The 24,875-nt window shown below is 58.7% G+C and overlaps 7 protein-coding genes across 7 annotated transcripts; 6 read left to right on the top strand and 1 right to left on the bottom strand.

Annotated features, from left to right (window-relative positions):
* Positions 1-106: 106 nt before the first annotated feature.
* On the top strand, positions 107-1,633 carry TRAVEDRAFT_145138 (actin depolymerizing protein; the record flags this gene model as incomplete). Its single annotated transcript, XM_008038373.1, has 6 exons — positions 107-212; positions 276-454; positions 506-838; positions 895-988; positions 1,042-1,098; positions 1,150-1,633. 6 exons carry the CDS (start codon positions 107-109, stop codon positions 1,443-1,445), a joined length of 1,065 nt encoding a protein of 354 aa, XP_008036564.1. The 3' UTR covers positions 1,446-1,633.
* A 1,467-nt stretch (positions 1,634-3,100) lies between these two features.
* On the top strand, positions 3,101-5,504 carry TRAVEDRAFT_145135 (3-oxoacid CoA-transferase). The gene is made up of 10 exons (XM_008038372.1): positions 3,101-3,443; positions 3,505-3,528; positions 3,588-3,680; positions 3,734-3,788; positions 3,840-4,227; positions 4,280-4,552; positions 4,612-4,700; positions 4,775-4,833; positions 4,893-4,951; positions 5,013-5,504. Exons 1-10 carry the CDS (start codon positions 3,197-3,199, stop codon positions 5,364-5,366), a joined length of 1,641 nt encoding a protein of 546 aa, XP_008036563.1. The 5' UTR covers positions 3,101-3,196; the 3' UTR covers positions 5,367-5,504.
* Positions 5,505-5,904: 400 nt separating this feature from the next.
* On the top strand, positions 5,905-8,154 carry TRAVEDRAFT_70557 (3-oxoacid CoA-transferase). Its single transcript, XM_008038371.1, has 8 exons — positions 5,905-6,201; positions 6,252-6,365; positions 6,421-6,475; positions 6,535-6,936; positions 6,999-7,263; positions 7,319-7,407; positions 7,467-7,525; positions 7,579-8,154. Exons 1-8 carry the CDS (start codon positions 6,012-6,014, stop codon positions 7,989-7,991), a joined length of 1,587 nt encoding a protein of 528 aa, XP_008036562.1. The 5' UTR covers positions 5,905-6,011; the 3' UTR covers positions 7,992-8,154.
* A 1,477-nt stretch (positions 8,155-9,631) lies between these two features.
* On the top strand, positions 9,632-11,979 carry TRAVEDRAFT_145129 (uncharacterized protein; the record flags this gene model as incomplete). Its single annotated transcript, XM_008038370.1, has 3 exons — positions 9,632-9,864; positions 9,927-10,821; positions 10,873-11,979. 3 exons carry the CDS (start codon positions 9,632-9,634, stop codon positions 11,740-11,742), a joined length of 1,998 nt encoding a protein of 665 aa, XP_008036561.1. The 3' UTR covers positions 11,743-11,979.
* Positions 11,980-12,441: 462 nt separating this feature from the next.
* Positions 12,442-17,027, top strand: TRAVEDRAFT_45323 (uncharacterized protein; the record flags this gene model as incomplete). The annotated part of the gene is made up of 9 exons (XM_008038049.1): positions 12,442-12,491; positions 12,552-12,701; positions 12,767-13,919; positions 13,984-14,133; positions 14,192-15,323; positions 15,379-15,891; positions 15,945-16,159; positions 16,212-16,814; positions 16,869-17,027. The coding sequence occupies 9 exons, from the start codon at positions 12,442-12,444 to the stop codon at positions 17,025-17,027; spliced, it is 4,125 nt and encodes a 1,374-aa protein (XP_008036240.1).
* Positions 17,028-17,257: 230 nt separating this feature from the next.
* Positions 17,258-17,597, top strand: TRAVEDRAFT_45322 (uncharacterized protein; the record flags this gene model as incomplete). The annotated part of the gene is made up of 3 exons (XM_008038048.1): positions 17,258-17,281; positions 17,333-17,389; positions 17,454-17,597. 3 exons carry the CDS (start codon positions 17,258-17,260, stop codon positions 17,595-17,597), a joined length of 225 nt encoding a protein of 74 aa, XP_008036239.1.
* A 439-nt stretch (positions 17,598-18,036) lies between these two features.
* Positions 18,037-20,821, bottom strand: TRAVEDRAFT_35803 (glycoside hydrolase; the record flags this gene model as incomplete). Its single annotated transcript, XM_008037983.1, has 8 exons — positions 18,037-18,585; positions 18,660-19,134; positions 19,186-19,473; positions 19,532-19,650; positions 19,706-19,832; positions 19,892-19,896; positions 19,958-19,991; positions 20,046-20,821. 8 exons carry the CDS (start codon positions 20,819-20,821, stop codon positions 18,037-18,039), a joined length of 2,373 nt encoding a protein of 790 aa, XP_008036174.1.
* Positions 20,822-24,875: the final 4,054 nt, after the last annotated feature.

Raw genomic sequence — 24,875 nt, 5'->3', positions numbered from 1 at the left:
TCCGAGCCGAGGTGCCACCAGCCCTGGACATGGATGCCGGAGCGCGTCTCCGGCACACACATCCCAATCTCGCAGTCGCGCTTCCGCTCCTTCCACAACGACCACCATGTCTGCGCCCACCGGCATCACTGTCTCTCCAGAGCTTGCTTCTGCATTCTCAGACGCTGTCGACTCCAACAACATTCGCTTCCTCAAGGTCTCAATCGAGAATGGTCTCTGACAGTCCTCTCTTGCCTCTGTCCCTTGTCGCTCATCGTGATCGCGCACCCCGCCAGAATCCCTCGTGCCCAGTGACGCGGTCGCCCCCTCTGGTACGCTAGAAGAGGATTTGGACAAACTCGTCGACATTCTGGAGGACAACGTGCCGGCATACATCCTTGTTCGGCTGGATGATCCTCCGACAGAATGGCTAGCCATATATTATGTACCGGATAATGCCAAAGTCAGGGATAAGGTAAGATCACAGGGCTATGCGTGAAAGTACTCTGGGCGAGCATCGGTCCAGATGTTGTATGCTGCTACGCGCACGACCCTCACCAAGAGCCTCGGATCGGCGCACTTCACGGACAACATCTTCGCGACTTCGAAGGACGATATCGGCGCAGGAGCATACGCGAAGCACAAGCGTCATATTGCCGCGCCGCCTCCGATGAGCGCCAGAGAGAAGGAGATGGAAGCCGTTAAGGCAGCAGAGCGCGAAGCGGGAGGAAGAATCTACGAAGGCAGTCGGGCAAGGCAGAGCCATGTTGGCCAGGGTGTTGGCCTGAACTGGACAGACGAGGCTGCGAATGCAATCAAAGAGCTCGGCGCGGCAGAAGATAGCCGTCTTGTGGTCCTTGTGCGTGTACCTGTTGCAAACTGCGATGCATGCGCATATCTCATGTCGGAACGTAGTCGATTGATCCCGCTACGGAATCCTTGCTGCTCACCTCTGCGCAGGAGGTTGACGTCTCTGGCCTCAGCAGCGCGCTTCCGGCCTCCGACCCTTGTACGTATGATGCATCGAGTTCATGTGCATTGAGTAACCTCCCGCACACGCAGCGTACGCATTCTTCGCCTGGCCACAGAACATTACGTCGCCCCCACGCAGGGATGTTGGTAAGTCAGCGTCCAAGAATACACCCGTTCACCAATTAAATTAGTCTACAGTCCCAATCTACTCTTGCCCGTCCGCCTCGGCAGTGCGACACCGTATGCTGTACTCCAGTGCAGTTCTTTCCGTAGTGCGCGAAGTCAAGGAACTCTTGAGCTCGTCGGGAAGCAGTTCTACCATCGCATCGCGGAAGGTCGAGACGTCAGATCCCTCGGAGCTAGATGAGAAGTACCTCATAGCCGAGCTTGGACTTTCAAGCACCGGTGCGTCCGCGGCCACGGCAGGCGTTCCTACGGAGGGTTCGGACAAGAAGCCGTTTGCGCGGCCGAAGGGTCCCGGCAGAAAACGGTGAAGGACGGTCATCGCCGATGTGCATAACGAAGAAGATCAAAGCAGAAGGAAGGATGAATCACCTAGGTCGTACGAATGGATTGCGCTGGTGTTTGAAGGGTTATATGTACAGTGGCCTACAACGACCCAAACTATTAGTCCCAAACGTCCTAAATCTGCCTACGGTGTATGTAAAACAGTTTACGCGGACTCCCCCGCATTGTGTGTTTACCCCGCATCGTGCCTGTGTCGCGCAGGCCGGAACAGACGGAACCATTCTTGATCTGTGCCCAAATGCGTCACTACGTTCCCTCACATGCGCTCTCACATGTACACATCCCCTGATTAGTGTTGCCGCAAGCCAAGCCAAGTCGAGTCGAGTTGGTTGAATCACTTTCAGCTTGCAAGTCAAGCTCGAGCAAGCCAAGTCGGCAAGCTGGCTTGCGAGTCCGGCGCCCGCAAACTACCAAAACGGGACAGGGCGCTTGGTCCTCCTGAGCGGCGCATCCGATGCTGTCTACTCAAAATTACAGTACTTAGTACGCAGCGATAATCGTCACGCGTGTAGCGGCATATTGAGCAGCATGAATAAAATATAACAGATTTCATTATCGTGAAGCTACACTAGAAAGCAGGTCTTCGAGCTCGTAGAACTAGTACTTTCCCGCAGCAAGAACTTGAAGCTCTTGAACGGCGTTGTCAGTGATCTGCCCTTCGAGAGTGTAGTCGCGCTCTTTGGCAATGAGCTCCGAGGTTATGGATAGCCTGTCTTGCTTGTGTAAGCATACTTGAGTATCTCTCGAGGGATGCTGGGGCTTGGTCGACGGCGGTGGGAGTAGTAGCGAGTAGAGGAATGTTTTTGGAGGGCGCAGTACAAGCTGACAAGGCCGGTCCAGTGGCGGGAGTGTTTTGGGCAGAGGCAGTGGCGCAAGCGACCGGAGTAGCCGGGAGAGTCGCCTTGGAAGACAGGTCGCTAGGTATACTAGTATTCAAGGTAGAGGCGGAACGACGAGAAGCCTTGCCGATAGCCTTCAGCAATGCCTTACCTTTTTCCTAAGCAGCAGTAGCCGCGAAACTAGCATTTTACACAGCAGGAGAGGACACGCGCGGCGCGCGAAGTGGCCGAAGGTGCCTGCGAACATTGAGAAGATGCTATGCAAGTTTCGCATGCATAGTGCGCCGTCTGAAGTCGACATCAGCGTTAGATATACGTGTATATTGAATGCTTATCAGAGTTATTAGGGAGCCCATTGCTCAGTTTGCAGGTAGGGTAGCGAAATCTGGGAAGGGGACGAACTACGGTCAGGACAACTAGGATAGCGTAGCGATTGAGTCGAGTCGCGATGATGGAGTTCAGTAGCACAGATCCACGATGGGCTACAGGAGGGATTGAACGAATAGTATTGTGGGATAGCGTTACTAAGCAAGCTATCAAGTCGTCCTTAATCCGGACGAGCTGCACAAGCTGATCGTGGGAGCAAGTTGTCGCAAGCCAAGCTACAAGTCCGACTTGCCTGGACTTGCAACTTGCGGCAACACTACCCCTGATGCAGCGCAAGAGCCGGGCTGCACTCGGGCACCGCGCCGCCAGAAGCAGGCGGCGGACGGGCGCGTCCCGCTCTGTTTATAACGCTGACTACATACCAGACGTCGCGGCGCCTCGACTGTCTTCCGGGTCTCCCTCCACTCCCATCGCACCCGTCTCATCTCTAACGTCTAAGCCCAGGGCGCGGACCTGAGAAGCCGTGATCTAGAAAACGTCAGGAAGACAGGATGCTCCAGTGCGCGAGGAGAGCATACGCCTCACGGGTCGTCCCGTCGCGCGCGCTGCTGCGCTCGCAGCCCGCCCGGAATGCGCGCGGAACGATCACACTCGTCCGTCTCGCAGATACGCTCGGTCAGGCGGGCAGGGCGTACAGCACGGCGGCGGAGGACGCGGTGCCAAGCAAGAAGAAGGTCTGGGACTCGGTCGACGAGGCGATCGCAGATGTGAAGTCGGGCGACGTGCTCCTGAGCGGCGGTGAGTGGACCTGGACCGTCGTGTGTACGTATGGGGATGCTCATCTAGACGTCATGGATAGGGTTTGGACTTTGTGGCACGCCAGGTGGGTTATCTTATGTATAACAGGAGATATCCCGATGTCCTAACATCAATATTGTAAAGACACCCTAATCGCAGCCCTCGCGAAGCGGAAAGACGAAGTGAAGGACCTCACTGCAGTGTCCAACAATGTAGGCTCAGGAGAAATGGGGCTCGGTGTGTACCACAAACCTCCAACTGGCCATTTTCTAACGCCAGTACATATTAAGGTAAGCTGCTGTACACTGGACAGATCGGCACAGTTATGGCGTCATATATTGGAGGGTAAGACATTCACGAATGAGTGGCTTATACCCATATTGATATCGCGCCCAGGAACAAGCACTTCGAGTCCCTCTACCTGAACGGCCAGATCTCCATGGAGCTCATCCCACAGGGGACGCTGGTAGGTCGTCTGCACGCGCAAGCCGCCGGCTTCCCCGCGTTCTACACACCCACGGGCGCAAACACTGCCGTCGAGGAGGGCTCGATCCCCATTCGCCTAAAGGAAGGCGGCATGAAGGCAGGCGTCGCGATCCCGGGGAACAAGAAGGAGACGCGCGAATTCAACGGGCGCAAGTTCGTGCTCGAGCCGGCGATCGCGGGCGACGTCGCGTTTGTGCGCGCGTGGAAGGTCGACGAGGTCGGGAACTGTGTGTTCCGCTACACCGCGAACAACTTCTCGAGCACGATGGCGCGCAACGCAAAACTTACTATTGTTGAAGTACGTCGCTTCAACTTCCATCGAGAGGCCATCGGCTGAGTGTGCCCCATAGGCCGAGAATATTGTGCCCGTGGGATCGCTATCCCCGAACGCGATCCACCTCCCTGGGATCTACGTCGACCGAATCGTGAAGGCGACCGCGCCCAAGCAGGTTGAGTTCCGCACCGTGGCCACGGACGCGAACGCGAAGGACGAGAACCCCGTCGACCCGGCAAAGAAGGCTGCTGTGGAGCAGAGGCACCGGATTGCCCGCCGCGCTGCGAAAGAACTCAAGGACGGCTTCCACGTCAACCTCGGTATTGGGATGCCTACGCTCGTGCCCGAGGTTCGCCGTTTTGCGCTCCTTCCGAGTGTAAGAAGCTCACGTCGTGTGCAAACGAACAGTTTTTGCCGCCCAGCGTGAAGGTGTGGTTGCAAAGCGAGAACGGAATACTCGGAATGGGCCCGTACCCGCCGAGCGACAAAGTGGATGCGTGAGTGGTCCGGCTTCGTGCAGGAACTCGAGCCGCCCGTTTATATATGCTCACCGGCGTCCTCCGGCCCACAGCGACATTATCAACGCCGGAAAAGAGACGGTCACGCTCCTCCCGGGATCGTCAGTATTCGGTACGAAACCGCCCATAACAGATTCTGCGGGAATATTCTGACACTCCTGGTACCTGCAGATTCCTACGAGTCGTTCGCGATGATTCGTGGCGGGCACATCGACGTTGCTATCCTAGGGGTAAGTCCGATATTCCCCCACCCGGTGGACGTAGTGCGCTCATAAGGATCTGTGTTCGCAGGCCATGCAGGTCTCGCAGGCGGGTGACATCGCGAACTTCATGATCCCTGGTAAGCTCGTGAAGGGGATTGGCGGCGCAATGGACCTCGTGTCCAACCCGGACAAGACGAAGGTGATTGTGGTGATGGAGCACTGCGCCAAGGACGGCAGCCCGAAGATTCTGAAGGAGTGCGCGCTGCCGCTCACTGGTGCGCGGACGGTCAGCCAGATCATCACCGAGCTGGCCGTCTTCGACGTGGACCGGGTAGGAGGAGAGTTGACTCTCACCGAGCTCGCGGAAGGGGTTTCCCTGGAGGAAGTCAAGGCGAAGACGGGCTGTGAGTTCAATGTGTCGAGCTCGCTCGGGCAGATGTAACCCTTCGGGAGGAACGATTGGCTTCCGCCTCCGGACTTGAACGTGAGGTTGGTTCACGGGTCTACCAGCCATGCGGTATCATCTGCACTTTGTACGTTTCTTGTATATATCGCGATATCTCGGATAGGATGCGCTGGTTCTTTCTCTCATGCATGCCGCGCGTGCTTGCCGTAGTCGCCCGCCCTCCCGCACGACGGTGTCGGGTGGTTCGATCTCAACGTTGAGGACGAAACCTCGGGGCCGGCGGGAGATTGGTCGAGGACGTTCCGAACATTCCGGCTTCGATCGTTTTTGGTGTGATTGGCTGGGCCGGGGAAGCGCTCGGGGGCGGCCGGCGCTCGCGGAGGGATGCGGCCGAGTGCGGTGGTTGGACCTCTCGAGTGCACTCTCTGCCATGGATGAGTATGCAGCCACGGAAATGCGGCGGAAGGGTCTGCTGCCCTCTCCCCACCACCACCAAAACATATATAACACTCCCCGCCCTTCGATCGGCATCTTTCCCCCACTTTACCCCACGTTTCGCTTCTCCGTACCCACCCAGGCAGCCAGACGAAGGGCTCGTCTCTCTGCACCCATCCCGCACCGTTCTCGCGCATACCCCGCATTCACGTTCACATTCGCACCATCACCATCCCCACCACTACCATGCTGGCACTTCGCCCCCGCGCCGTCGCGATTCCCCGCGCTCGCACGAGCAGCAGGATCTCCATCGCCGCGCGCATACGCTACTACTCTGTGGTCGTGAACGCGCCTATACCCAAGAAGACCAAGGTCTGGGACTCTGCAGACGAGGCTGTCAAGGATGTCAAGTCGGGCGACATCATCCTGTCCGGAGGTACGTTGACGTATACACATCCCGCGATGCTCATGCTAACGTACGCGCAGGGTTCGGACTCTCTGGTATCCCCGAGACGCTCATCAATGCCATGACCAAAAGGCGAGACGTTAAGGGCCTCACCGCCATCTCCAACAACGCCGGTGCAGGAGACCATGGTCTCGGTACGTCCCCTCGACCTGCATATCATCACCTCCGACGTTAATCCTTGCGTCACAGTAAAACTCATCAAGTCTGGTCAGCTTGAGAAGGTTATGATCTCATACCTCGGAGGGTATGCCGTCACCGCTCGGTTATATTTCTGGCGCGCGTCTGACGGCGTCCCGCTTACAGAAACAAGTACCTCGAGTCCGCATACCTTAACGGCGACGTCGGTATCGAGCTCGTGCCCCAGGGCACGCTTGTCGCGCGTTTGCACGCGCATGCCTCCGGCGAGCCTGCCATCTACACGCCTACCGGTGCGAACACGGAAGTCGAGCATGGCGGTATCCCCATTCGCTACAAGCCCGGCGGTATGAGCGCTGGCGTCCTGATCCCCGGTAACAAGAAGGAAGGGCGCGACTTCGATGGCCGGAGGTTTATCCTCGAGCCTGCCATTGCGGGCGACGTCGCGTTCGTGCACGCGTGGAAGGCCGACGAGGTTGGCAACCTGGTGTTCAGGTATACCGCGAACAACTACAACGGCGTCATGGCCCGGAACGCGAAGCTCACGATCGTCGAGGCCGAGGAGATTGTGTACGTCCAATGTCATTACGTCTGGCCCGAGCTCCGGACATGTGCTGACGCCCATTATGCAGGCCCGTCGGAAGCTTGTCTCCGAACGCGATCCATGTGCCTGGCGTCTACGTCGATCGCATCGTGAAGGCGACCGAGCCCAAGTCGATCGAGGTTACGAAGCTGGCGCCGAGCAAGGAGGCGCAGACGAAGGAGCCCGCTCCTGGAGAGAGCGACGACAAGGTGTCCAAGGACTGGCGGCACCGTATTGCGAAGCGCGCCGCTCGCGAGATCGGCGACGGCTTCTACGTCAACCTCGGTGTCGGCATCCCCACGCTTATTCCTGAGGTAGGCGTTGCCATACCTATGCATGCTGCAGCTTGAAGCCAACATGTCATTTCAGCACCTCGACCCCGCCGTGAAGGTCTGGCTGGAGAGCGAGAACGGTATCCTTGGCATGGGCCCCTACCCCACGGCTGAGCAAGTTGACCCGTACGTAGCCGCGTCATACCCGCAGCCTGTGCGCATTCTGACGACGCGCTCGTTTGCAGTGATATCATCAACGCGGGTAAGGAGACGACCACGCTGCTCCCCGGCGCGTCTACCTTCGGTGCGTCTATCTTGCAGCGCTACACCATAGTGGATCGACTGACCGCCGTACAGATTCCGCCGAGTCGTTCAACATGATCCGCGGTGGACATATGGACGTTACCTGCCTGGGCGCGATGCAAGTCTCGCAAGCGGGAGACATCGCAAACTTCATGATCCCGGGCAAGCTCGTCAAGGGCATTGGCGGTGCGATGGACCTCGTGTCGAACCCCGACAAGACGAAGGTCATCGTGACGATGCAGCACGTTGCAAAGGACGGGACGCCGAAGATCGTGAAGGAGTGCTCACTTCCGCTCACGGGCGCGCGGTCAGTCGCCTTGATCGTGACGGACATGGCGGTGTTCAAGGTCGACCGCGCGGCCGGGACGCTTTTGCTCACCGATATCGCGGAGGGCGTGACGCTGGATGAGCTCAAGGCGAAGACGGCGTGCGACTTCGAGGTCGCGAGCCCGCTGGCGACGTTCTGAGTGGGCGGAGACATGGATCGGACCGTACATACATCCGTTCTTGCATACATCATGACCATTGCGGGTGTTTTAGTGTATCATGTAGGGACCGTAATACAGTGTAATATACCGGGCTAAGATTCGTGGGACTGAGCGGTGATTAAGGACGATTGCCACCTGTCCGACCTCATTCATTATTGGCCGAAGTGCGAGTATTACCTCAGACGACTTGTGCGCGTGATCCTCCACAGATACCAGGATGTGAATACACCATATCTGCTAGTTCCAAAGAAGGACCGCACTGCCCTCGGACGCGCTGTCTTGGACCTAGTCCGGGCTCGGCGGATGTTGCTTTCGAGGTACCATATGCATCCAGTATCAGTGCCTACATCATTCGGGGTTGCGGAAGCCTGGAGCAGTACTTGCTCACACGCGCACGGTGAAAGATACTACGGCAAATGTAAGCACACAAATGAGCTAGGAAAAGGATGGTCGGGCAGCGCCACCGCGCGGCGACGGGGTCGGGGCCCAGTAGACTCGAAACCAGTCGATCGGGACGCACATGGGAGCTGTCATTCGGGGGGAGCGGAGAGTGAAAGACAGCTTGCGTCCCTAACGACTGGTCAAACTGGGCACCCTTTTGGCGGGGTCGCCCAATTAGGTACCCCGTGTGAAAACGTACTTAGCAGAATCGCGCATCCTCCCCTCAGGAGAATGGCTGCGAGTTGCCCCAGTAAGCCTCTTTTAGCCACAAAAATTCCCCCAAACACTTTTGGTGCATGCTTGTCCCCACAGGTGTGCTTGATATCTTACATGGGCTGGTGCAACGGTGATAAAGCAACACTTACGCCCTCCTGCGCAGGTTCGGCGCACTCGCCCACAGCTCGCGGAAGCGCCCGCGTAGCCGCCGACTGGCCAGCGCTTAACCGTGCCCTGCTTGAAGGCTCTAGAAAGTGAATTTCTGCAATTACGAAGGCCACCATTGCGCGGCACACATAAAAATTGAGAAGCGGGTACTCAAACGCCGTCCGAGCCAGGAAATGAATTCAGCTCGCCCACCAACGTGCTCTCGACGATAGAGCAAGCAAACTCCAAAACACCGTTTCGCGATTCTGCTAAGTACGTTTTCACACGGGGTACCTAATTGGGCGACCCCGCCAAAAGGGCGCCCAGTTGGACCAGCCGTTCGGACAACCTCACCCACCGGAGTTCGAATGTCCGGACGGATGGTTTACGAGCCTAGGGGCCCAGAGCAGAGTGGTGCATTAACATGCGCGGCGTGCGGACAAGGCGGTTTATGCTGGGCGCCTGCTGGTTGCGGGCGCTTGGAGACTGTGATATGTTTCAAGTTGGCCGGCGGCCCCTGCCCTGTTCGAGCTCCCGTTCGAGCGACCGACATCTGGCACTCCTCTCTCCGTCCCGACGTCCTCCAAGCTGCTCCAGTCGTCCTCCCCGCTTGCCTGCACGTCTGCGCCCTGCTTCCAGTCCGGCGCACAGCCATTTCGTGTGATTGCGGCCACTTCGCCAGAGAACCCGAGTCTGGCGCTTCGCCGAGGCGCAGTTCTTCTGCCTCGCTCCACCGTCCGCTGCCTCTATCACCCTTGCCTCCTCACCACGACCCCCTCCCCTCCCGGACCGCCCGCTAGGCTCGGACTGCGACCATGAGCTGGCTAACCTCCCTCTTTTCCTCCAACAAAAACTCGCGCAACTCCTCCCGCAAGGCCATGACGTCGACACACGAGGCCTTCAGTCTCCCGACGTCCTCCCCAAGTCAGGGCGCACACCCAGACGCCTTCAACCCGGAGACCATTGCAACCGCAGGATACGGCTCATCGGCATCGTATTCGTATCCTCCTGCTTCTCCCTCTGGCCCGTACTACGATGTGCCTCCCTCGTATGTCTCCATGCATTGCATCCGTGCGGCCCAGGTGAAACTGACCTGCTGATGCCACCTAGTGCTACCCGCACCAACCCTAACACAATACTCCCACTTCATCAGCCCGCAGCGGCAGGGCACCCCTACCCTCCGCTGTCGAATACATGGGCTCGTTTGAGGCTGTGGCTCGAGCGCGAGTATCAAGAACTTGGTGACACTCTCAACTACGGTATTCTTCCGCAGGACCTCGCACAACTGGAGATGGCCTTTGGTTTCTCGCTGCCCGCTCCCGTGCGTGAGTCTTATCTGTGTGTCGACGGACAGGAACCGGAGTCCGCAGCGGGATGCTCAGAAGGGCTCTTCTTCGGCTTAACACTGCTGCCCCTGGAAGACGTCCTGGAGGAATGGCGCTTCTGGCGCGAGGTCGACGACGACCCGGCGACGGGCGCAAACGCCTCGCTGCGCGAACTCATGCAGTCCATCCCGCCCGGGTGGGTGCGCAGGGAGTACTCGTGTCGCGGCTGGATACCGCTTATAGCGGACAAGGGCGGGAACTACCTCGGTATCGACATGAACCCCGGCGAGGGCGGCGCCGTGGGACAGGTCATCGTCTTCGGCCGCGACTTCGATACGAAGGTCGTGATGTGGAGGGGCGACGGCCCGGCCGGGTGGGCGAAGTTCCTTGCTGGATTTGTCGAGGATCTCGAGAGCGGAGAAGGGTATGAGCTCGGAACGGGCGCCGATGGCAGCGAGGGCAGTGAGGACGACGTGGGATACAACTCGTACTTCTTCGACGGAGTAGGCGGTGGTCAGGGCGACACGGGAGGCGACGCAGGAACGGGTGGGCTTCGGTTGGCAGGGGAGTATAAGGGCTGGCCCGTCCTCGAGGCATGGGCAGACCGGAGCGTGCGGAGGTGGATCGATGCCGGCATAGTTCCTGAGAACATAATGCAGCCTCACACGGAGAAGGGCAAGGTACGTCATGGTTCTCCGTCTCTTGGTCTCCGTCATAACCATAATGTGCAGGAGAAGGCTTCTCTCGATCCTATCCAGGTTACAGGAAATGGCGCAGAGGTCCCTATACCTGTCCTGGCTGACGCGGACGGCGAGACGGAAACGTCTGTGCTCGACGAGTCTTCCCTTCCGACGCCATTAGGCAACGTCACGAACTTTTCGCAACGACAGCAATTGCCCACAATTTCTGTCTCGAAACCACCTGCTCCGATGCCGGTCGACCTCCCCTCTCCCAGTAATCTCGACTCTGATACCGAAGAGGATCATTTCCCGCGGCAAGACGACATCGAAGGCGCCCCCGCTATCCAAGAGTCCACGTCCACCGTCCCTCTCACAGCAGTGCCCCCGCGCAAAGTCCGGGCACGGTCGAAGTCCCCCGAGCCCGCCATCGACATCGTCATCACAAATTCACCACCCGTCATGCCAATCACTGCGTCACCGCCCACTGTGCCCGACCTTCTCGTCGATGCTGCGACCCTCGCAGGGCCTTCGCAGACCCAGCCTGAGGTTGCCGCAACGGCAAAGTCGGAAGAAGACTCACCCGTACTCGTGGATGCGCCGGATGTGTCGATCCAGGACCAGGACCCCGATACTACCATCCGGCTCATCGGCGGAGGCGGCATCGTCGGCACCTCTGACGATGCTTTGCAAGCAGACGGCGTGCTGGTGGATGAGGCCGATACGACGGAGGCCGACGCAGACCCTGCGGCGGACGTCGCGTCAATCAGGTCCGTGGACTCGAAGGCGTCGACGGCGAGTAAGAAGCACGGTAAGAAGAAGAGCATCTCCGCCGGCCTCAAGAAGCTCGGGCAGCTTGGGGGCGCGAAGCGGAGAACGGACTCTGTGACGTCCGTCGAGTCGCTGAAGCATGCGCAGTCGTAACCACCGCTCGGCTTTGGGTTAGCGAGGGGCGCGGGGGAGCGCGCGGGCCGGACGCCTCCGCTGGTTTCTCTCTCTGTGGACGCTCATAGACTCTGCTCGTCATTCAGTTAACTTACTATCGTGTCCGCACCAGCACCTCGCATCTGTCTTCGTTCGTCGTCGGTGCCGTCATACGCCATTCGTTTGTACAGCTGCATTTCTTCGATACCCGTAATAACAATCCTAGTGAGATGTGATGTATGCACTTTGGGAACTCTTGGGCTGTGGAGTTGCACACCTAATGTTATGCATGCTCTTGCGCACATTTAGGCTGCCTTGTCGTGTGCCATGGTCAGACAAGTGAAGCACCGGCATGCGAGTACCATTGCGTCGGTCCGAGTGTTTGGGCGTCTAACGAACATAGTCGACTACCGAAACGGGGACGACACTCTTTCGGAGGATGCCGAACCACCTTTCCCTCCTACCCCCACCTCTTTCCCCTACTTTGTGGCCATTTGTCTCCTTTATACCCCTCCGGATCCCTCGAGAACGTGTCATTGACTCTCAACTCCCTACCAAGATTCAAAAAGCTGCGAAACACCATTCGCAACCACGATCCCGCACCCCAGGTATCCAGCTTGCCCTTCAGCCACACTCGTGACTTCCCCGCACTCCCTGCATACATTCTTCCCCCCTGCGTCCCCGCACCGCGCCAGCGCCATGTCTGGAACGGCAGAGTCCCTGATTGAAGAGCGCGTCATGCAGTTACAGTGAGTGCCCTCGCGTGCCGTCTCGCTTGAGCCGTCGGTGAGGGTGAACCTGAACTACAGGGAAATCAGCAAGCGGCGGAACGCGCTCTTGCGCGAGATGTATCACCTCGTCCAGAAGCGCGACAACCTGGGTTCTGTGATCACGCTCGAAGACGACGGCGAAGAGGAGAACTTGCAGCTGTTCTTGGAGCGGTTCGACCTCGAGAAGCAGTGAGTACTATAGTCGGGCGCGTGTGGCCAGCTAGCCGGGTGCTCATGGCTCTCACTCTGTGCAGCCCGGACTCGGGATGCATCGACAGTTTGCAGGACGAGGAAGTGGCACTGCCGGTCACACCGCCCGCGTACTCGCCGGTCATTGGGCACGAACCCGCTCAGGACAATGACATCTCGGAATTACCGGTCTCTCCGTCCCTCGAGCCCCCTCCTGCTGTTGAACAGGATATGGTGCAGGAGGAGCCGCGGATTCCTGAGTTACAGGACCATGATGTGGACATGGACATTGACGAAACCACAGCCCACGCATCCAGCCAGCCACCCGAGGTTCTAGACGCACCGCACGAGGACCCTAGGCGGACGACGTCTCGGGAGCCTTCTTCTGGCCCTGACGTTAAGCTCGCCGAGGAGACACCCGCCGATACCGCAGAAGGGTCGCCGAGTCGTGACGGAACGCCCGCTGTCCAGGCTGTTGCTGCAGTCAGAGAAGCACCTGTCGTCGACACCACCCTGGAATCGCCTATGCCGCAGTCGGTTGACCATTCCTCGACCGTGTCATATACCGAACCATCCGTTACTCGAGAACCGTCGTCTGCGCGTGTATCGCCGCCGCGTCCTCAGCGCTCGCCTTCTTCCGCGTCACAAGTTGCTGGCAGGGAGGAAAGCGCCGTCAAGGCTGAACCGCTGGATGACGAGCCGATGGAGGTGGCTGAGAGCTCTCTCCCGCTACAGGAGCCTCAGGCTCAAGGCATCCAGCCATCACAACTACTCAAGCTCACTCAGCAGGACAGCGAGGATCACATCATGGACATTCTGGCTCCCGCCCAGCTCGCATCTCCTGCCGAGGAGGACGGTGAACACCACCATATCATCGACTACTCGATACCTCGACCACCCGAGGGGCATTCTATCGACTTCGCGTTTGGTTCGGACGCAGCGGCAGGCCTAACAGACATGGATATCACCCCACCCCAGCCATTCGGGCCCGAACCTCCTTACCCTCTCCCACCCCTAAGCCTGATGCCGAGCGAGTTCCACCGCAGAGGCAAGACGACGTCCAAACGGGAACGCAAACGCGACAAGGAACGGGAAGGCGTGTCCAGGAACGACTGGCAGCCGCTGAGCCTCGTCAAATGGAACGCGATTCTGCACGCCAACCCGGTGCACAAGAAACTACAGCGTGCTACTAAGTGTCTGAGCACGCGCGACTGGTCCGTGAGTACCGCGTGGCGCGCTCGAGACACGCTTTCTTGGGTTTGGCTAACGGCCGTGCGTGCAGGTGGGCCTGCAGGAACTGCGTTTGATCCGCACCTTTGACCGCATCGACATGCTCAAAGACGCGGGATCATGGAGCTTCCGGCAAGTCAAGAAGCAGCGAGGCGTCGGTGGGTCGACTAAGACTCACTGGGACTATCTGATGGACGAGGTGGTAAGTAGTGCAACGCTGGTTTTTATTTTTGCCATGCAGTCACTAAGGGCGACCCCAGAAATGGATGCGCACTGATTTCCGTGAGGAACGACGGTGGAAGCTGGCTCTCGCGTACAAGCTGGCACGTGCGGCGGTAGACTGGCATAAAGCAGGCACGCCCGACGAACGCCTCCGGCTCGGCATTTGCGTGATGTGGAAGCCGCCCCCGCTCGAGGACATCGATATGGCGGAGGCGAGTGAGGTCGACGGCCCCTTCCGCGAATCTCAGGAGGCCGACGAGACTGGTGCTGACTCGAGGGAGACCGAGACGCCGCTCAATGACTACGGGTCCGATGAGGAGAGCGAGGACGAGCAAGACAAGGAACAGCAGGATGTTGTTGACACCCTTGAGCCTGGGACTGCCCTTCAGGACGCCCTACAACAGCTCGAAGAACACGCCAAGAGTCAGCCTGGTACCCATGAGGGTGTCTCTATGAAGCCGAAGATCGAGGACATTGAGGATGTTGCCTCTCTAGGCGATGCCAGTCAAACTCGCGACGAGAGCGCCATGGACGTCGATGGCGCGAAGGCAGAGGCAGCGCAGGAGCCGAAAGACAAGCAGCCCAAAGCTGCGAAACCAACAGCAACGGAATCAGAAGCCCATCCAGCCCTCAAGACTACCTCAAAGAACCCTGTACTCGGAAAACAAACTGGTGAGGGCGATGGCACGCACGGAAAGCCGAAGTCCAAAGCGAGCCAGTACGCGCACCTACGGGATCGTATCGTATATTCCGACCTGGACAAGCTGTTTCTCGACCTCGAAGACCTCGACCTCGTCAAGGGCATGTCAGACCTTTCCACCGACGACTTTAACCCAACTGCTCCGCCGGCACCCGCTGACCTTGCCTCCATCTTCCCCGACTTGCACCCATACGAGATGCTCGACGTCGCGCCTCCGATCCCCACTTTAGACACCCGCAAGAAGTCCGATCGAAGAGGGGACAAGGACGATCCCAACAGGCGGGGTGACGACGCGACGTACTCGAAACTCGTCCCGCTGAACAAGTACATGTATATCAAGCCGACGCTCGTCGGCACACTCAAGCCTGCGGTCAACTGGAAGGATGGGCATTGGAAACGCATCGAGGAGACACCAATCTTTGCTGACCTCGAGGTGCCGTCCGCAAGACCGATAGAGGACAATCTATGTGGTAGGTCTTTTGGAAGGCCTGACATGCAGCGGCCGTGCCTTATACTTCATTACAGCTCTATTCGAGGGTGGCAAGCCGCTTCCGTCCGGAATTCATCTGCCGCCTGGTGCTCCTAGACCTGAGAGGGATAGAGCTGATAGGGACAGAGGGGACGCACGCAAAGCTCCTCCCGCTCCCGTCTGGACACCCGCCGACGATGCTCTCCTGCGACAGATGATTTACAAGTACACGAGCAATTGGGGCCTCGTCGCAGAAGCGTACAACTCCGCCCGAGTGACGATTGCGATGGACCGACGGACCGGGGCTGAGTGCCTGGCGCGGTGGACGACGCTCTTGAACAACGACATGGTCGCAGGCGAGGACGAGCGGAGCAGGGCTCTAGCCGTCGCCTCGCCGCGCATGGAGACGAGGAAGCAGACGGCGAGCCAGAGCGTGGCAGGTCCGAGCGGGAGCGCGGTGAACGACGCTGGCCAGTTGATGGTGCCCAAGAAGAAGGTCCGGCATGCCCATATGCACGATACCTTGCGGAAGGCGGCGAAGCGGAGGGAAGCAGTGCAGAAGTCGAACGGTGCGTTCCTGCCGATCATAACGTGCATGTCCCAGTGGCTCACCTTACCACAGCTGCGCCGCGGCCCAAGGCCACGGCTGTCCACGAGACGCACGGCTCGGTGACCAAACTGACACGGTTAACGCCGGCTGAGCTCAGTCGGATGAAAGCCGAGAAGGAGGCGAGAGATGCCACAGAACTGTCTATGCGACGGCGAAATGACGAAATTGCTCGACAGCACCTCCTGCGTGAACAGGCGCAGCGTGTCCAAGGTCTCCCTCCAAACGCTGTATGCTCGTCTCTTTCCAGACCTTTAATCATCTATACTCACTCTACCCTAGCAGCAACCACAGCAGGCTCAGACCCCGCTCACACAGCAGGCAGCAGCGGTCAACGGGGTGTCCCGGCCTCCTTCTGGTATCCAACAACCCCAGATGGTGCAGCAGATACGGAGCCAGGTCGGCATCTCGCAGCAGCAGCAGCAGCAGCGCATCGCCGCCGCTCTTGCTGCCACCAACAACAACCGGATGTCCCCGCCACAGCTCTCAGCAGCGCAAGCAGCGCACTTCCGAGCTCTGGCGGCCGCCCAGCAGGGCCAGGCCCAGCAGGCTGGCGGCCAGGGCCCCTCGCAAATGCAGCAGCCGTCCGCAGCGTCAGCTGCGCTCAGTGCGGCCGCCCCGGCACTCAGCGCTGCCCACCTCTCGCCGTCGTTCGCCGCGCGCGCGACGAGCTCATCGCCCGGCCTTCCCCAACAATCGCCTCCGCTTCCTGCCGCGAGCCCAGCGAACGCCGCCGTGGCGCGACCGCCATCCGTCGTCCCTGGCCAATCTGTGCAGGGCGTGCCGATGACCCCTATGCTGCACGCGCAGAACGTGGCGCAGTACTACATGCAGATGCAGCAGCGCGGGCTGACGCAAGAGCAGCTGCAGGCGATGGTAGCCCAGGTGAGTTCTGCGCGCGCCCCGGACGTGCGCGTGTGTGTTCTGAGCTCAGACTAGATTCAGGCACAGCAGCAGCAGCGACAGGCTCATCAGGCTCAGCAGCAGCAGCAGGCGCACCAGTACGCAGCGCAACAGCAGCAGCAACATCAACAGCAGCAGCAGCAGCAGCAGCAGCAAGGGCAAGGCCAGCAGGGCGGGGGGTACCAGCACTCGTAACTTATTCTCGTGTCGTAGATGTGTAATGTTGTCGTATCGTACATGCTATCTGTTTTCTGCACAATCACGAGTTTTTTTCTTGTACCATGGTCGAGATGCGTTGGTCCGGCGGAGGCACAGCTGCCAGTGAGGCTCCGAAAACGGACATCATGACGTAGGCCCCCGGCAGCAGAGGACATAAGCATACAGACCCAGCAATCCCTCGCATTTACACGATTCAACCTACCACCATGTCATCTGGAAAGACTGCCGAGGTATACTCACCTCCTCCTAATATAGACACAACCTGACCACAGATCTCTCAGGACTCTACCTGGAAGTCGAGAGAACAAGCCGCGGAGGGGCAGTACGCGCGCGCCAAGGTACGTGGTTTCTGTCCATAAATCCATTCGCTATACATCCTTACTCGACAACATATGGCCACAGGAGCAGGAACAGCTGCAGGCGATCCGCGACGACCTCGCAAAGGAGGCCGCTAAGTCGGAGTCCGAGGACAAGAACTTCGAGGGCGGGTACGGCGGGCAGGAGGATCTCGAAGATCGCTACGCCACCACCTACGGAATGCATTGATCGCGTCCGGAGCGACGTACGTCAAATCCCGAAGAGGCCGTATACAGAGTGCATGTACGATAGGAGATGTATCTGTGCTGTGGATGAGCAGCACCACCCTTACTCCGTGCCTCGATCCAAGAAGTCCGTCGGATTCGCAGTGCGCTACTACACAGTACCACGGCCCCCCACACTGCGGGGCCGCGTCCGCTACCAGCAAGTGTAAGTAGAACCGTAGCATACAGTACGTATACGTGCGGGGGGAAATATGTATGCACCGGCGCTGTACCAGTGTCCAAGATTCTGAGCATTGTCCTTCACGGCAGCGGCGCACGCAGCGCGCCGGCCGCGCCCGTTACTAAGTTCCGACCTAATTACTAAAGGGTACCTATCCGTAAAAATCCTCGTCATCGTCGACGTATGCAACACAACAAAGAAAGCGGCGAGAAGGGGAGTGCGGTTATGAGCGCACGGGGGCGGGCGTGATGTGCGCGCGGGGCGCGTACTCGCGGCGCGCGGCGGCAGAGGTCTGCGCGGGGCACGGGTCGGGCGTCGCGTTCGGGCCCATCCACGGGTCGAGGTACCCGCACGTCGCGATCGGCACGAACATGCTGGGCGTGTCCGACGGGTTGTTCCAGCTGCCCTCGGACAGCGTCGACGTCGCCTTCCCGCTGACGGCGGTGACCGTGGGCGCGGGGAGCGTGACGAGCGCGCCGGTCTGCGTGTACTGCGGGATCGTGGCTACGTTCGCGACGTCCGTGAGCGAGGTCGGCGGCCACGCGAGCGCGGCCTGCACCGTCTGCGGGATCTGGCCCGCGCCCGCGCCGCCCGTCTGCCACGCGGAGAGCGGGCCGACGAAGGGGTCGCTGTTGTCGCACATGCCCTCGGAGAGGCGTGGGTCCGTCGGCATCCAGCCCTGCTGCAGCCCGAGCTGGTACGACCACGCGGGCGAGGGCGGCTGTCCGGTCACGGTCGAGTTTCCGATCTTCCATGTCCAGAAGAACCAGTTCTATGATAAGAGCGCAAAGTGTCAGCATGAACGTGCACGGGGGCGGCGCGGACACGGGGGGCATGGGCACGCACCTGGAGCGCAGACATGCTCTGGAGCGCGAACTGCTTCATGTCCGCCTTCCACTGGTCGTCGTACGTCGTGTAGTCCGTGTACGTGCTGCAGTCGCCCGTGAAGGGGAAGCCACCGCCGCTGAACGTGCCGTCGTAACGCGCGCCGAGGTTCACACCGTTCACCCACTGCCCGCAGTCGTTGATCGCAAGACTCCACTCGCCGACGTGCGTCATGCCGAACGCGGTCATCGAGTCGTTCTGGCCGGACGCCCAAGTCTTGCACGCCTGGTTCGCGCTCACGCGCGCGCCGTAGTTGTCTGCGGACTGCCCGCCGAAGCAGATGTACTGATGGATGTCGAGCTGCGTGCGGTCCGCGTTCGGGAGGAAGCCCGCCCAGTTCGTGAGGCCGAAGAACGCGTCGTGGAAGACAACCCAGGGACCGTTGCCCTCACCGGTGCCGCTGGCAGTGCGGACAGTGTTGTATGCCTGGAGGTAGCTACGAAACTGTGAGCCACTGTGACAGACGATAGCGTTATTGGATACTTACTAGCGGTGGATAGCGTCCGTGCCGATGGTGGGGCCGAACGGCTCGTTGGTAACACCAAACATGGGGACGACGTCCCTGTACTCAGGCTGGGAGATGAATTCGGCAATGACACGGATGTAGTCCACCGAGCGCTCCGCGTTCGCGATACCCATGGGACCGAGGAGCACGTTGATGTCGCCGAGACGGCCGGAGTGGTTCCAGCCATTCTGCGAACCCGGCAGAGAGTGCAAGTCGAGGTTGATACGGAGACCGTACTTGCGCGCCCACTGGATAGCCTTCAGGAAATACCTGTGTATGCGACAGCGTGAGCACGACTACGCCATGTGTAGGGATTGTTGTCACGCACGTCCAGGACGTCTTCGCGAGGAAAGGCTCGTTCTCACGGACTTCGATGGCCCAGTAGGCGATGGGGATACGCACGAAGTTGAGGCCTGCGGCGGCGATCTCGGCGAAATCTGCCTCGGTCTGCCCGGCAATGCTGTCAACACGCGGCACAGGATATGCCACGGCTCGGACTCACGATGAAGGTCTTGTAGTGGTTCTCAAGCTCGTCAATGGCGCCGTCGGCAGTGAGACGCTGGGTAAGGGTCCACTCGTCAACCACCGGGGTTGAGGTGTTGACATACTTCTCGTAGAGCGAAGGAACACTGTCGTAGAGGTTGAGCAATCCGGCATTTACCTCAGTTGGCTCGCAAAGTACACTTACATGAACTGCGGCGAATCAATCAGTCTCTGTCAGATCTGTCACAATAAGGCTTTCATAATGACGTACCGGTTCGGTAACCAGCCATCCGCCAAGGTTGACACTGCACAGTAAAAATTAAGTCAACTAGGTCAGCATGCATGATGGTCGTACACACCCTCGAATAGGGTCGACACCGAATTGGAAGGTCTCGTTCAGAGCAGGAGTCCAAGAGTTTGGCCGCGCACCGCTCGCAGTGGGGTTCGCGGGGTCGTAGTACCAGGTGCCGCCGAGAGAGTTAGTGTACGTGAAAGTCGAGCCGTCAAACATCGTAACAGTGCTGCCATCGCCACCGCTGACAGCCACAAGCGAGGAAGGACTGGATGAGGTGCTACCGTTGTCGCTGGAAGAGCCGTTGTTCGACGCGCCGCTGGCTGTGTTGTTGCTGGTGCTGTTCTTGTTCTTGGGCTTGATGACAGTGAAGTACAGTGCAACGACCACACCAATGGCGATGACCGCGAGGGCGATGAGGGAGCCAATGATGATCTTCTTGCGGGATTTTGCTGGGGCGTTGTAGGCATTACGCTGCTGGAGATAGGGGGAACCCTCGGAGGAGGTCTTGGGGCCGCCAAGAGCAGCCTGAGAGGCGTACTCGGACTCATCATAGTTCATGCCATAGAACCCGCGGCCTTTCTGTCCGTCGTACTCGTCGCCGACGACAGTGGGGATACTGTTCTGGGAAGACGCGTAGGACGCGCGGTTGCCCTCGTACTGGGCAGCAGCACCCATGAAACGCGGGGCACCAGCGCCCGCAGGGAGGTCATCGTGATGAAGCTCTAGTGGCTGAGTCTCCGGAGTGTAGTACTGGGTATCGCGAGCATCTTCGTGTTGGCCTGCAGGGTGGAGGTTGGCGTTACTGTTGTTGAATACAGCCTGGTAGGGCGTGCCAGACATCCTGGAAGACCACACTGCAGAGCGCAGAAGGAACGGTGCAAAAGAGCGACAGAGAACGAGAGAAGGGGGACGCGGGAGAGAGAAAGGTTAGCCGAGGGTGGAGATATAAGGCCGGGAATATATGGGAAGCGACGTACTGGCGGGGCGCGGCTGTCACACCGGGGTAGACTAGCGTCGTGCGAGCGGGTCGCTTAGAGAGCGTGAGGCTAATAGTCACGGAGCGCGTGCCGTCGTGGGTGTGTCCTGTGCGTTGGGTCTCGGTAGGAGATGGACGGCGGGCTCGGCTAGCGAGGAGCACAACGAGTGAGGGGGAGAAGAAACGAACGAGGCAGGACAGAGAGAGATAGAGCAGAGGCAGAGAGGCTCACCGAACGGCACAACGCGCGCTCCCCCACACCCCGCCGCGAACACAATATCTTGCCGCGCCGTGCCGAGCCCTCCGGCCACTGCGTCGATCAGCCGCCCCCGCTCCTCCTCCTCTCGCCTCGATCAGGTCTCTCTAAATCCTAAAAGTCTCCTCTGTGTCCTCACCTCCTCTCATTGCAGTGGTACCTCTGCCAAATACGCCCGTTACGCGCAAGATCTGACGTGCACTGAAGTCCGAACCGTTGCATCGTTACGGAACAACAGACGGCCAGCGGTGATGTAAATCACCGGCCGGTGCACTCTCCCTGCCCCTCCTCCGGCCTCCTCTCCCCTCTGATCTCGGCACGGCCCTCTTCTTTTATCTTCTCAATCCCGAAATCCCGGGGAGCCAATCACATCCCAAGATGAACCACGACACACGAGGTAACCATCGTCGAAGTTCATTTCGCCGGTCTGCTCGTTCCGCATCCTGCACGCGTGTTATGGCCTATGTTTTGGCAGACATCCGCGCAGGGAGCCTCGAGGTACTCCCGCAGGTACGCAGCTCACATACGTGCATAACTTATTACAGGTTGTCAAGGAGCGTCACTTGACCTTTGAACATCAGCCCCTGGACGACGCCAAGGAGGCACACAAATCCCAAAAAGCATCGCTTTTTCCGTACGAGTAAAATCGTCGAGAGCAGCGCTGGCAATGACTACATATTAGCCCCGTATACTCGGAAGCGTTCCAAAATAAGTTGCGCAGCCTCTCGCAAGGTAAAAATGAGACCCACGGTGAGGAGTGTGGCGTTCGCGAGTTGCGGTTGGTTCCTGAAATTCGTCACCTCTTCGCAGAACCATCGGACGCTCATCATCATCCTCTTCCATTGGTACGCAAAGATACTCGCTAGCGTCCGCGCTCGGCTTGCAGCACAGGACTCATTCCTTCATTCGGCATACCGCATTCTGGACGGAAGCACAACACGAGTTTGATGGCCGCCGAGCTGGAAGCTGGAAGGCTGCAGCCGCGTGCAATTCGGAACCTATTCCTGGCACCTTGTTTGTCGTCCGTCGAGCAGCTGTTCGGCCGAGGGCGGCAAACCCGCCTGCGGATTTATTCTTGACTTTCGAAGGCGCACAGACGCAGTGAGTGCTATATCAGAACGTTCTTGTGGCCAAAAATCCACTGGATCGATATCAACCTCCAGCGCGAAAGGGGTTCATGTCGTCTATGTATAACTTGCTCAAGCTATTGCTGAACCATCATGGCGTACCGCAATATCTCGCTTATATCACTCGTACAGCCTGTCATCTGGGGCCCGCCGTTTGCAGATCGCGGTCAACGCTGTGGGTCGGGATGACTTACAAACCGCGCCCATCTCACGTTGGCCGTCCCCGTCTCGACGACGTCGATACATAATGGCAACGACTTCTAGTCGAACGCATCCACCTCGGAGGTAGCGTATTTGTATTCCGGTGCGCGATCCCGTTATATATCATCCGCTTCACTTGCGGTGCTGTGTCGTTGATCCTGCTTTGACGGGCCTCTCGAAACTGCGGGCTTGGCCGCTGCATCTTTCGGCCGATCTGTCGGAATACTTAAGGATCCTGCCTTGCCAAAAGCCCTACGATCCACTTGACGAGGCTCCGCACGTATACCTGTCCGGAATTTCCTGGAAAAGACTCTTGCGTCAATCCCGCCATGCACTCACGCTAGCGAAGGAGAGCGTACGGGCGCAAACTTAGAGCACAGCCACCTGTAGCTGGCACCGTACGCGAAATCGGTCGGTCGATATATCGCAGCTCAGTATATCGATAATATTCGCCTGGCCACCTCCACAGGGTGTATGCGTAGTAGATGGATGGCCCTCACCCATGGTACCAGGTGCGTCGGATTAACAACGGTCCAAAGAGATCCCAAAGTATCTACCGCAGTCACCCTCTTTCTCCTCAATTCCACGTAGTGTTTCAGTCCATTGCTCATCAAATTCAGATGCACGCTGTGAGCTAGGAATAGCACGCATATTCTGTGTACGCGACCGCTACGGTCACAAGCGGTGTAATTGTCCGCACGAAAGTGGGCGGCCGCCTGCTGCGTCCCGCATCCTAACTTTTTCGAGAATGACAACAGAACAAACTTCGCACTGTGCGCCCTGGTGCTCATTGCAACCGTCCATGCACAGTCGAAAGAGGCTTTTGGGTTAGATAGCGGCGCTGGGCGACAGCCGGATTGGCAGCCGCCGAGGATTGAACAGATCTACTCAAACGGTATTTCTGAGGGCTTCGCATCAGTCTATCTGCAAGACCATTCATGACCACTTCCAGTTGAGGTATTTTCGACTCGCGACCGTTGCAAACCGGCACACCGCCTCTCGAGCGTCCCGGGTGATTATGTTCATCCACCGAGTCTTCCGGTTTGCCAGTGCTCGCAACGTCCTTTGTTAACCTCATGAATCGGCGACATATATGCGGGTTGGTTGAAAGCGGTTTGTAACGGCTTAACGCCACGCCCACCATTCCGGTTCGAACTTCCATGTCTGATTAGTACTCAGCTTCAAATACCCAAGCAGGCTTCCAGCCTGGGTGTCCGGCTCGGACTCAAAGTCTAACGGAAGGAAGCCCGTGTGTGACCGTTCTCCTGGACTTCTGACTGCTCATACTCCACTCCCGGCGAGCCAGTGCAGGTGCGATGTCAGCACTACTGTCATTTGACCGCTGATCTTCCTGACTGATTATAAACCGCCAGCAACTGCAGGTGTTTTGCCAGACGAATGAGACGGCCCTCAAGATGTGAGGCCCGGCGGGTGCCTTGACCGCCATGAAAGGCAAATCCGCCTGTCATGTATATCCTAGCAGTCAGAAGTTTCGCGCGAGGTTCGCTGTGATGAAGCATTTGAGTTGCCTCAGGCCTCTCACATACTCTTGCAGAAATATGGCAGGCAATAAAGTACAGCGCGACACATACATACAAGTAGTGTCTGGACACGCTCGAGATTAGCTTGCTCCGTTGCGACCGCTCTGTTCCGGTACTCTGCATTCCTGCGACCTTTCGTCCGCAGGCACGCCTCGTTGCAACCCACCGGCCGAGACACACCCACTACTGCGGAGCAAGAGCGGAGATTGTGGGTACAGAAGCATGGCAGTGGTAAAGGTCGCCGTCTCTTAAACCCGCTCGCATGTGTGAGGCTATATGCATGCCGTCAGACATGCTGTGAGGCTCTCACCTAGAACGCGTTCGCCGCCGCCACGTGCAGGAAGCGTGGCGTACGCCCGGAACTCCTCGAGGACTCCTGCGGCGTTGCGAGGATACCGCTCTGCTTCGGCTTCTGACAAAACATTCTGCAATGTATGCCGGAACCCCCACCTGCGACCCTGCAGAAAACGACGTACGGGTCAGCTATGAGCCCTCCTTGACCATCACGGGGCTCACACAAATGGCGCTCGCTACAGTAGTAGCAGGTGGTAGCTTTGACACAGCTCCAAGGGGAACTGCACCGCTCCCGGGCGTGCGTACATACACACCTGCCTTTTCGGGGCACGTCCCTGGAGGTGGCGGTGATCCGTCATGAAGGTCGGTCGTTGAATTGACGGTGCGCCTAGGCCCCGTTTAGCCCTCTGGGACTGGGAGGCAGACAGAATGATGACGACGATGAGCCTGAGGAACACGGGCCGATGTCCTTGTTCTATTGCGGTCATGCCGCGATCTG

This window comes from Trametes versicolor (assembly GCF_000271585.1).
Source record: "Trametes versicolor FP-101664 SS1 unplaced genomic scaffold TRAVEscaffold_4, whole genome shotgun sequence".
Classification (NCBI taxonomy): Eukaryota; Fungi; Basidiomycota; class Agaricomycetes; order Polyporales; family Polyporaceae; genus Trametes; species Trametes versicolor.
Note: the sequence above shows the minus strand (reverse complement) of the source record. Positions and strands in the feature narration are given on the sequence as shown.